This window comes from Drosophila mojavensis, unplaced genomic scaffold, assembly GCF_018153725.1.
Source record: "Drosophila mojavensis isolate 15081-1352.22 unplaced genomic scaffold, ASM1815372v1 contig_80, whole genome shotgun sequence".
In the NCBI taxonomy this organism is placed as follows: Eukaryota; Metazoa; Arthropoda; class Insecta; order Diptera; family Drosophilidae; genus Drosophila; species Drosophila mojavensis.
The window spans coordinates 9,444,827-9,457,783 of NW_025318906.1; the positions used below are offsets into that span (position 1 = coordinate 9,444,827).

Sequence of the window (12,957 nt, forward strand, 5' to 3'; positions counted from 1 at the left end):
GCGCCACCTAAGTGTGACCAGCTGTGGGCCGTACATGAAAAGCAACGCTGTAGCATTAAGCTTTTGTCAGCCGACAGAAAGTGCTGCCTAGCAGCTACTATTTAATATAACCGTTGAATTTGAATGCATTGTTAATTTTAATAGGCTCATTTAGAGTTTTTCTTCGTCAGTTGTTGATTTAGTGATGTTATTGTTTTTATTTTTTCCTTCTGTTCCTCGTGAGTGATTGCATCAATTAAATGCTGATCACTTCAATCGACTGGCATTTTGCAAAGGTTCTTTCGGCTTACAATTCAGCACTTGTTGCATTTGCATTGCTGATTTAAGATTTCCTTCAACAAGCACAACGGAAATGCAGCATAATTCTTACTTTGTTCTTTTTTTCTCTACTCCACTGTGATGATCAGTGTCAAGTTTTCGTCTGGCCACAAAAAAAAAGAGTGAAAAAAACAGCAATTGGCGTTCTCTGCACTTGCTACGATTCTTTTTTTGCTGCTAATTTTTCGGCTGCTTTGCTTAACGGTGCCATTCTCTATTGTTCCTTTCCGTTCGTTCGCTCCACTCATTAGCATATAGCTTCATCTTCAAAACTTCAGAGCGCTCGAGCGAGAGGGAGAGCGAGAGCGAGAGAGAGAGAGAGCGTGCATATAAATTTCTGTGTCGTTCGCGGCATGAATAAAGTTTTCCGCACTCGTGAGTTTTTCGTCATTCGCGAATGTTTCGTTGCCGTGAAAACATCTTTTTTCCCGTTCGGCAGACGATCGCGCGCGCCTCGCTGTGATTCTTTTTTAGCTCAACCATAAAAATAGAAGAAGAAGAAAAAGTTTTCAAAAATCAATTGGGCTGACCTCCAGCTGAGCTAACTAAAGCCGTGTTTTAGTTTCAGCTTTGATTTATCCAAAAAGTCTGTTAAAAGTGTAATAAAAATCATAAATTGTGCTAGCCAAACGTTCTGCTTGAGAGCAGCTGCTGCTGTGTTTTCGTGTGTGTTTGATGCTCAAATAAAACTAAATGAATCTATAAAATAAAAAAAAAGAGCTATAAAAATTAATCCAACATTTATTTAAATAAAGAAATTTTTAATTGCCTTTTGTGGCTGTTTATGATTTGAAGTGCGTTCAGCTTTTGTTATCGTTATCGGCTGTGTAAAGCAAACAGGAAGTGCGAGGCGCTTTCAATCTGAAGTGCGGCCACACATTAAAATAACTGAAAAAAACTTAAATTATTTGCCAATGTTATCTGTTATCATATCTATATAGCGATCAGGAAGTGCAAAGCAACTGAAGTCTATCAAGTGTGGCCTTGCTGAGGAAACTATTTAAAAACCCAAAGGACTTAAGCTAAGAACTTGCAAGGCGCCGGAGCACTTCAGTAGGACCAAACTTCAAGTTTAATTAAATCTACAATTGATTAGCGTCTGTTGTCCTTAACAGAATTACACAGCAACATACACAGGCTACACAAGATGCTTTAACTGTGTTAAGCTACGATCTCCGTGCCTCTGTTATCCTTAACAGAGCTCCAAACAGGCTAAGCTCCTGTTAAGTGTGATCTCTCATTTGCCTGTTATCCTTAACATTTTTCCACAGCAATCAGCTGTTGTAAGGCACGCCATTTCTTAGTGTGACCGAATTGATGCTTTTCCGACTTCCTCAAATATTCTCGCTGATGTCCTTAATATATCAAGCGTCAGCTAACGCATTTCGCACTTTAATCTGAAGTGTTACCAAATTGAAATTCTGTGGAATAACCCTTTTTGTCTGCTATCGTTATCATATTACCACAACTATCGGCTAACGCACGACCAATTGAAATTCTATTCAATCTAACGTCATCGAAAGCCACAAACGACTTAAGCAACAAACTTGCATTTGACTGCTCAATTTACGAAAGTCGACTAAAAACCAAAGTAAAGCAAAGCAAACAGCAGCAGCAACAACAGCGAACATTAGCAATTAATTAGTGCATAAAAAAGTTAAATTAACTACCGCAAAAGCCTGGCTGCGTGCATTCACTTTTCTCTCTCTCTGCCCCGCTGCTTCTGCTTCTCCTTCTACAGCTGCAATCGACAAAATTTAGGCGAAAAAAAACCCAAAAAGTATTATTATTATTTATGTTATATTTCTTCTTTCCAGTGCAGAAAATGTAACAAAATAAAGGAAAATACAAAAAAAAAACCTAAAAATGATGACGTAAATACGCAGTTTAAATTAGCTTGCGCAGCAGAATAACAAAATAAAGCAAACAAATCCAACAAAATTTTACTACATAAATTTTGCAACAAATGCGATTTGTGAACATCAAATGTAAATAGTATATTACAAGCTGCTTAATTGTTGTCGACTTGAATAAACGCGTCGTTATGTCTACAATTGCGGCTAATCAGCCAATTAATCGTTATCGTCATCGTCATCATCATCGGCATCGTTATCGTTTGTGCCTAATTGTCTTGGCAGCAGCTTTATGGCTGGACACTTGGGCAGCACTGGCCTCTGCCGCCGTCAACGCCAACGCCAACGTTAACGCCGTTCACATTGAGCTGCGGCGCAGGCGCAGCGTTCGCTTCAATGGCATTGAGGTAATTATGGTCGCGATTCGAATTGCATATTTCTAATTGATTCATGTCATTTGTCACTTGCCGTTCGTCATTCGTCCTCATATCGTATCACATTTAACCCACTAACCAATCAGGTGATTCTTGTCTGTGTCACATCGAGTGCTGACCATGCAAAAGCTGCAAGAGAATACTGAAGCGTGATTCATTAAGAATTGCCTGCATATGCACTCTATACGGCCGGGGCCGGGGAGCGTGGTGGTGGGCGTGGCTGTGTAAAAATTTTTTGAAACAAGTGCAGTTGAAATGTGAAGCGTTTAATGACCTCTGCTCAGAGCTGGGAATATTTGCAGAAATGTTTAAGTAGGGTATATAGGTTTATAGGCAGAGCATGTAACGGGCTGAAAGGGAGTTTTCCTCTAGGGTATATAGGTAGAATAGTATGAATAATTTGTGTGCTTGTATGAAATTTATGATAACTGAGCTCATTTATATTTATTTTATGTTTTTTATTTATAACTCGTAGACTTTAAAAGGTAGACCTATAAAGTTTGATATGAATGCTTATTCATTTTATAAAAATCATTTTTTTTTTTTTTTTTACATAACTCTACCTATTACCATAATAAATGAGAGTCACCAACTCGATATGTTACATACTGGGTATGTCCTAGTCAGTCTCACACTCCTCATTGCGCTCGCTCGCAGCTGGTCTCTTAATAAAAAATGCACACATTTAACACCAAGAAATAAAAACTGTAAACTTTTGTCGAACAAGTCAAATTACACGATTTGATGAGCGCTCTCAGCGTTGAGATTTTCAGTCAGCGACAGAAAAATTTGTATTTCGGGTTGCCCAGAAGGCGTCCAACCGTCTCCAACAAGTCGAATGAGCTATTTTGCAGCTGACGATTTGACAATTTGACTATGACGAGGGTCGTTTGAGGAATGTATTTTATTAGCTGGGAATATTCTTAGTTAAATATGAACAAAGGCCTAAGTTCGAATTATGTTGATATTCCATATGTTTTGCATGTTCGTAATGTAATGCATGTCGTAATTTAACTTTTATACATATATAATACGTTATACGACATATAACATATTACATTTATTGTATAAAATAATATTGTATATAACATATAACATTTAAAAATATGTGGTATATATAATATATGATATATTATTAAGTGATATGTTATACATGACGTGACATATGGCAAGTGGTATACGTTAAGTGTTATATGTTATATGCTCTCTATTCGAACAACTGTTCTGCTGTTATATCTCAACTGTTATATAGTACTATATGCCATCTATTACGTATATCTCATATCTGCTTATATCATATCCCATAATTGGCATCATACTCTTCACCCCACCCTCGTACACTTCTCGACGGAATGCATCGCACGATTTGTCTGAAACATCCAACAAAATACAGCAAAACATAAAAAACAAAAAATTCTCTGCGTCAGCATTCCGAGGGGGGCGCGCAGCACAATAAGTGTGGCGCGACTTTTGTCAGCTGCTAAATTTTATAGCTGAGCGCGTGGCAAGAGCTTTTCTTAGCCAAGTTATTGACCCAACTGAAAATTAGTTGCGAATACACAAGTCGAGTCGAGTCGCCATCGCCGTCGCAGTTGAAGAACCCTCAAGTCTTCGACGTCGACTTCACATGCTCCTCCGCTCCTGCCTTACCCTCGCCTAGTTGCCGTCGATTTTCTGTGACTTAATTTCAGCTCTTTGTCGTACATTTTCTTTCTTGTTTATTTTACAATTTAGCCTCTCTTTATTTGTGCTTTTTTACTTGTTTTTTTCTTTTTTTTTTTTTGCCATCCACGGGTCACGCAAAATTTCATCACATAATCAGCCAGCGGGCGATTACAGCGTTCAGCATCGAGTGCGAGCAATTCGAGCTGGAGCTGGAGCTGGAGTTCGAGTACTCGACTCGACTCTAAATGTTGTTGCAGCCAATTTCCACTTCCATTTCCACGCTTTATTTTTGTTGTTGTTCTTCTCTACTCGTCTCTTTTTTTTCTGCTTTCCGGTATGGATGGTCGGGTCTTTTATGCTGTTGCCCTTGCCGTCAATTAGTGTCGTTTTATTGAACATTGTTTGAATGCACTCAGACACAAAGCTAATGAGTGGATGAGTGGTTGAGTGAATGCCTGAATGACAGCTATTCCATGTGAGTGCAGGCGCATGGCTATCGATTGTCTTACAGAAAGTTATCGGAGATACTTTATTATCGATATAGGTATATATTTATACCTTCAATTGATTATAATAATACTTGTTAAAATCTAGAGCAAAACGAGCTGTTATCGTTGATCGATAACAATAGATTCTAAAGATAGGCAACATAAAAAGTAATACTACATATTCTAAATGTTATCGGTAATCGATAACTACTCCAATATATGTTCAAATGTACTTGCTAACTACGTTCTTCACTTCATCTATGATATAATACGTCTTGTTGTAGATCTTTAAACCTCTCAATTGCCACTTAATCACATTTCATTCCAATCGAATACTCCCACAGCCACGCCCCCTTTCAACAATATTGTTTCTGTTTGCCATAGACAAACCGCCCACAGCAATTTGTGCAACACTTTTGCAGGTGGGGTGGGGGCGTGACACGAGCAACAGCCATTGGAGCTCAGCGAAGCGCTCTTCACGCATCGCCGCCCATCGACGCGCTTTTCCAAAAATGTAACAACAAATGAAATTAAATAATAGCATCAAAAAAAGGGGCACACGCACAGCCTCTAAATTAAGATAAGTGTGCATATGCGATAGGCGAATGACTAGCAATTATCGATAAACGATAACGATGAGCTTTATGAGTATGTGGTTGTTGACCTATTTTAGTAATTTTACGTAGAGATTAAAGAATATAAAGAAGTTACTTTCAAATGAATATCAGTAGAAAATATATACATAAACTTGACAGTTATCGATATGCGATAAGCATACGAATTTTCTTCAATTTGCTGCATTCTTTTGGAAGAGTATTAACAATGAAAATGAAAGAGATGGGTAGAAAATCAATATATATGAATACTTGGCAGTTATCGATAAGCGATAACATTGAGATAACCGATATGAATCAAGCTTTTGGGCAGCTACTGTGCTCATATGTTCTTCATGATATTAGGCAGAGCTAAAGAACATGATAATGAAACACAGCTCCTAAATGAAGTTAAGAAACTGTTATCAATAAGCAAATAATAAAGCAAAAAATAAAAACGCGTTACTTCATGAAAACTGTAGCCGGCCAACTTACGAAAGCACACGAATGACGCTCTGTTATCGATAAGCGATAACAATGAGCATTTAAAGCAGCTACTTAATTTTCCCCCATTTAAGTTTCAGTTTCGGGAGCAGTTGAAGAAAATGCAAATGAAAATGAAAAACGTAATGGGTTTTTTCCTAAACTAATTTTCTATTGTTGCGTGCAGTGAAAGTGTTTTTTATTATTTTCTGTTTTATTTTTTTGTTGTTGCCCTGTTGGTATTTGGTTTCTGGCTGCTAGTAGACAACCCTTTTGGGCCAATGGCTCAGCTCTTTTTACGCTTTGCTGCGCTGTGTTACACATTTGCCAGCATTTCTTAAACACCGAACACCCATTTACTCTTACTCTTTGCAGCTGGACGAGAACGCGCTGCTCGAGCAGCTGGCGGGCCATGAACGCACTCTGCTCTTTGGCACGGCGTCAGGTAAGTTCTATTTCTGTGGCGGGAAGGGCAACCGATTGGAAAGATTAGCCACAGCTGACATCAGACCAGTTAACCTAGTTCAAGTGGGCTAGCCGGGTTAAGGGGCAGGGGCACGGGACGTAAATACCAAAGTTTAAAGTTGTGGAAAGTTTTGGCTTCTTTTTGGAGTTCTCTCTGGCTGCCTTTGACTTCTTTTTTGACTGGGTTTAAGATCAATGCCAAATGCTGACGGCTAAATAGGCGCAATGAACAAACTTTTAAATATTACACTATACATCAGAATTATGGTTCTAGGCAGGGGAATGTGTATAAATCTAAAGAGTTTACTTAAGAGCTGACGTTTGTGTTGTAAAGAGAGAGAGAGAGACAGTTAAAGAGAGATAGAGAGAGAGAGAGAGAGAGAGAGAGAGAGGGTGAGTGAGAGAGGGAGAATTATAGATAGAGGTACTTTGAGAGGGAGGGAGACAGAGATTATATATTTATCTATACATTCTAAGCTTACAACAGAGAGCGAGAGAGAGGGAGACGGAGAAAGAGGGAGAGTTACATTAATTTATCTACTTAAAAGCTATATTAATATTAATTAATATTATATATGAAGATATTTATGGGTATTGATATACATAAATTCCTGACAAATGTGGAGGCGTTTAAGTCAAGACCCGATCCAGCAGGTCTTGAGGGTGATGGCCTTTCAGTCTAGTGAGAGTTAAATAGAGTTAGTCTGAGAGAGAGAGAGAGAGAGAGAGAAACAGATTATATATTTATCTATACATTCTAAGCTCTCAATAGATCGAAAATACTTCTTCGAATTCTATTAATATTATATCAGAAGATAATTATAATTTTAAATATTCTGTATATAATAATACTCATTTTAGATACGTAAATATTAGTATTATAGTTATTAATATTGATGTACAACAATTTGCTGGCCAGTGTAATTGCAAGGGGTACGCAGCCCAGAGGCTGCACAGAAGACGCAACCTGCGGGGGCGTGTAGATGTGCACATTTGTGGCTCGTCATTATTTATGATTATTGATTCATGGAATGCACACTTTGCATTTGGCTATTGCATTTTACCTGTTTGCTTATTTTACGTTCAGTGCCTGAGTTCAAATTGGTGCAGCTGGAGCGGCGCAACGTGCACCAGGAGCAACAGCAGCAACAGCATTCGCGTAGGCGTCGCAGTGCGGCCGAAGGTAAGTTGAAATGCCACACAAACAAACCAACAAACAAACACACACACACACACACACACACACACACACACACACACACATATATATATATATACATACGCAAAGAGAGACACCCACACTCGCAGCTCGTGCTGCTCCAGTTGCGCCTGCAGGGCGCACTCATTATGCGAATAGTTTAATTAATTCAAATGCATTTGCCAGCCGGCACTGTGGAGGCTGAACTGAAGCTGCGCCAAACGCCGCAATTGTTTGACGATAATTTCATCTTTATACGCCGCAACGCGAACAGCACACAGTTTGTGGAGCATTCGCCGCAGCTGCTGCAGCGCCTCGAGCGCTGCTTCTACCGCAGTCCATGGGCAGCCCTCGATCTGTGCGACGAGGAGAGCGTGGTAAGTAGCAGAACGTGCCACAGACAGCTCTGTGGCAGCCATGGGGCTGTTTATCTTGTCTGCCCATCATTACCTCCGTCATCGCATCTAGCAGACAGTCTGATTGCTGGCTAACCTTGTTTGCCTAAGCTGAGCATTATATCATCACAGCAAAACATATCTTGTCATATTGTATTATTTAGTGCTAAAGTTTCACTCAATTCCACTGTTCCACAACTCAGTGTGGGCTCCCACATGATATTTATACTTGTAAATATCATAAACTATGATTGTTTCTAGTTCTATTGCTTCATAATAATCACACTGTTCCATATTCCACTGTTCCACACATATTATCTATCTAAATGATACTGTTTCATATTCCATTTTATTATGCGCATAAATATTTAAATATTTAATCAAAGTGTTCCACTAAATTCCACTGGTCCATATTCCACTTTTATTGTTTCATTTCTCATATGTTTGGTCAGGGAAATGGTGGGAATAACTGAACTAGATTAGTTATTCCCACCATTTTCCTGAACAAACAGCTTTGTATTTAGTGGAACGTTGGAAATGGAACATATGAAATAAAAACACGCAATGTGAAGCTTTGACAAATCAGCCAGAGATAATAGAAATTTTCCATTAACATATTTTAAGGTCATGAAACAATGGAACTGGAACACCCAAATTATATTTGCCTTGCTTGAATGTTTCAAAATCCATAATCCACAATGCCCAAATCATTATTCCCATGTCGAATTTACCGCTCTGCTGTCGTTTCATTTCCACTGTTTCTGCCAGCTGTTACCCAGTCTTATCTAACCTTTCAACAACTTCCAATTGTCAACAACTTGCAGCGTGGCGTCTTTCAGCAGAATGCCAGCAATTTTGTCATCCAACCGCTGCCGGCGCGATTTGGAGCGTCAGCTCATGTGCTCTACCAGGCGCGCTTAGATAAGAGCGACAGCGGCAACGCCGAGAGCCGGACAATACCGTTAGACAGTCAGCTGCAGTTCGAGCCCGATGCAGATGAATTCAACGAACCGCAACAGCCAACACAGCCGCAGCAACGCCAGCAGCTGCGTCACAAATTGCAATCACAGCTGCGACTGCGCTATCAGCCGCGTCATCATCATCATCGTCAACATCATCATCAGCAGCAGCAGCAGCAGCTTCATTATCATCATCATCATTATGGCACTGGCATTGCCAGCAACTCGTCCAGCACGCCTCGTCTACGCCGGCACATTGACGAGCCGTCGCGTCGCCCCTACGTGCCCGACGAGCTGTACATCGAGACGGCGATCTTTGTGGACAGCGACCTGTACCGGCACATGGGCAAGAACTATCCCACGAATACGGAGAACGAACTGATGCGCTTCGTGCTCGCCATGATCAATGGCGTACAGCTGCTCTATCACCATGACACGCTGGGCCGACGCATCAACTTTGTGCTCAAGCGCCTGGAGATCCTGCCCAAGGATACGCCGGGTCTGTTCCGTTCCAGCGACATTGACAACTATCTGAGCAACTTTTGCCTCTGGCAGAGGAATCTGAATCCGCCCCTGGATGCCGATATTCTGCACTACGATCACGCTGTCATTCTCACCGGCCTGGATCTCCATGTCACCGGCAAGAACGGCAAGGTGACCAGCCAGGTGGTGGGCCTGGCGCCCGTGGCCGGCATGTGCACGCCCACCTCCTCCTGCACCATCAACGAGGGCAAGCACTTCGAGAGCGTCTTTGTGGTCGCCCATGAGATCGGACACAAGTGAGTGATCTATAGTTGTTTTTTTTTTTCGTGTATGACCATATTCATCTATTGTTCCACAACAAACCATTTAAACCAATTCTATATCTCCTCTTTCTTATCCGCTTCTATCTTGCTTGCAGCTTCTGTCCTTCTTCTTTATAAAAAATTTTAAATTATTGCAAATTTGCGTTCCATTTCCAATGTTCCATTGATTTTTTAGCCCTCATTCTTTAATTTCTTAAATATTTCACTTCAGCTTGGGCATGCGTCACGATTCCAAGGAGAACAATTGCGATCCCAGCCTGCACATCATGTCGCCCACTTTGGGCAGCGGCAAGATAACCTGGTCGAAGTGCTCCCGCGGCTATCTGGAGGATTTTCTGGCGTAAGTAAAGGGCCCTCATAAGCTCACTTAGTCTCTCCTTCGTTTACTCTATCTCTCCTTCAGTCTCAAGCAGGCGGAATGCCTGTTCGATAGAGGACACTTCATTGGCAAGTGGGATCACTCGGCGAAGGGCAAGTTGCCCGGGGAACGCTTCGATGCCAATCAACAGTGCATGCTCAAATTCGGACGCAACTCGGTGCACGCGAGCAGCCAGAGCAAGTCGGAGATTTGTCGCGATCTGCACTGCCAGCGCGAGAGACTGACCTGGACCTCGCATCCAGCACTGGAGGGCACCGAGTGTGGACCCGGCATGGTAAGCAGAAGAGCTTAACATTAACTTGATGGAATCCCTGCTAATCCTCAAGCTCTTCTACAGTGGTGTCGCGGTGGCTCCTGTGAGCCGCGTCCCAACAAATACCCCATCGGTTCCATGAAGCAGCTCAGCGGCGGCGGCTTGGTGAAGCCCAGCTATGAGAAGCACAGCGCCATCTATGCCGAGTCCTCCAGCCGAATGGAGCAGCTGCAGCAGCCGTACAAGGCCAGTGGCAATGAGCTGCCCGGCGTCCTGAGCACCTGGAGCGATTGGGGCGAGGCCAGTGCCTGTGACTCCAGCTGCTTGTACGGTCCATCGAATCGTCTGCGTGAGGGCAGCACCGGCCTGCGCACCTACAATCGCAGCTGCCTGAGCTACCCCAAGCGCTGCGAGGGCTGGGATCGCAAGTTCGAGGCGTGCATAGCCAAACAGTGCTACGTGGTGCCGGTGCACACCATCGGCGACTTTGCCACGAATGTGTGCAACAAGGCGCGCAAGTCCGACAGCGAACTGACGGGCGAGGGGCTGCAGCTGGTTGGTTCCATCGGTGGGTGTGACCAGAATCTATATGTATCTATATATATCTATATCAATAGCTAAATTATTTTGCTCGTCTTGCAGAGGACTCCTGTAAGATATTCTGCCGTACCAAGAGCAATGGCACCAAGTCGCGTCGCTGGACCTTTCCGGATGGCACGACATGCCGTGCGCAGGATCACGGCCCGGAGCACATTGCCTACTGCATTGCCGGACGCTGTGAGAAGTTCTCGTGCAGCAATGCCACGGACAATTTCTTCAAAATGGATAACACGTTCTGTGCTTACCGGGCGCCACGCCCACAGCGCGACTCCACGGAGCTGGAGAGCAAACAGCAGCCGAGCTATACGAATAACATTAGCTATAAGCGCAATGCAGAGCGCGTGGAGCCCTACAGGAATCGCTATGAGAATGGTGAGCAGGAGCAGAGAATTGCTTTAGCTCTTTTCTCTAACTGCTCTAACGTTTCTCTATTCACTGCAGAGGTAGCTGTGCGCAGTTTCCACGGACAGGACAATCATTTAGTGCCGCAGCCAAAGCCGTACAAGCACAAGGTCTCATCTCCTCCGTACTCCTCCTCGTCCTCCTCCTCATCCTCTTCGTCCTACTCGAATGACTATAAATACAACTACCACGTGCATGATCCATTTGGCAAGGCGGCACCGCCTCCCCCCTCCGCCTCGCTCGTTGTCGAATCGGACTTGTCGTCGGAGTGGCAGGTGGAGTCCGGCTGTCACTCCAATTGCATGACAGAGTCAATGGGCGTGCAGGCAGTTAGGTCACGGCGCACGGGCCAGCGCAATATACAGTTATGCACGCACAAGGTGAAGCCATGCGAACGGCTGCAAACCCCAGCGGAATATGCAGAGCAAACGTGCGCCCGCTATAAGCTGAAGGTGCGCGGTCTGTCCGGTCACGGCTCCCAGATCTCGGCCAGCATCACCGAACCGGATCGCAGCTGTCGCGTGGGCTGCCAGGATGAGCATATCAAGTATCGCTACTATCTGGTCAACGGCATCCACGGCCACTTTCCCATCGGCACACGCTGCTCCCAGGTGGGCAGGCGCTACTGCGTGGACGGCAAGTGCCTGGAGTTCGGTGCGGATAAACTGTTGCTGCAGCAGTCGCACATCAGCTTGGCGCTCTTCCGGAGCAAGCGCGAGGCGCTGAGGCGAACAAAGCGCAGCTTCCTCTACTACGATCCGGTCAACATTACGGAAACAATTACCCAGGACTTTCTAAACAGCATTGTCAACAGTATTATAGATTTTGAAAGGCAACATCTGGGTAGGTAGTCGCAGGATAATTATGCGATATATAGTTGACGATATGAATAGAACTGGAATAATCTATCATTTAATTTACTGAGCAAGTCATTTATCTCTCTCTGTCTCTGTCTGTCTCAGTCACTCTCTCTCTCTTTCTCCCTCTGTCTCTCTCTATCTCTTTATATACATATATATTTTTCCATTTCTTAATCTGTTATATAGTTACTGGTTTTGCTTTATAAGTGTTTACATATCCTATCATTTATCTCTGTCTTTTCAGTCATTAATCTACGCATTTATTCATATTTACACCCTTATCCGACTACATATCTATAGAATTGCCTGGCCCATCCATCCATTTATCCATCTTTCCATTATCCATTTAATTATTTATTGATTTACTCATGTATTTATCGTATATTCAACTGTTCGTCTTTTTATATATATCTGACTATCATCTACCATTTCTATATCTATTATCTATATCTATCCAGATAACCATATATTTGTCTCTGCTTCTTACAGACGTTTCCTCGGACAACATCGAATTATCCAATCCTATACACGTCTCTGCGGACGAATTAAGCAACAAATAAGTTTAAGTTGATTCTTTTTATACTATACAACTCTCTCCCTCCCTCTCTCTATATGCATAAATATTTACATATATATGTACTTGTATTTCATGTAGCTTCTGTGGCTGCCGTTCTGCTCAGACTGCCCCACCCGCCCCTGGCATTCTCAATACAAATCCCTAGCATTTTAAGAGCTCTAGATGTAAAACCTTAACTGCAAATTGTACGAATATTAGTGGAAATAAACGTGCGTGAATGTGACTGAAA

General features: G+C 42.7%; 1 protein-coding gene across 1 annotated transcript; it reads left to right on the forward strand.

Annotated features, from left to right (window-relative positions):
* The first annotated feature begins 694 nt into the window (after positions 1-694).
* Positions 695-12,957, forward strand: LOC6579265 (A disintegrin and metalloproteinase with thrombospondin motifs 16). Its single transcript, XM_002005125.4, has 12 exons — positions 695-904; positions 2,136-2,578; positions 6,210-6,279; positions 7,387-7,482; positions 7,684-7,874; positions 8,717-9,630; positions 9,869-9,997; positions 10,061-10,310; positions 10,374-10,857; positions 10,932-11,261; positions 11,331-12,134; positions 12,641-12,957. The coding sequence occupies exons 2-12, from the start codon at positions 2,363-2,365 to the stop codon at positions 12,709-12,711; spliced, it is 3,555 nt and encodes a 1,184-aa protein (XP_002005161.2). The 5' UTR covers positions 695-904; positions 2,136-2,362; the 3' UTR covers positions 12,712-12,957.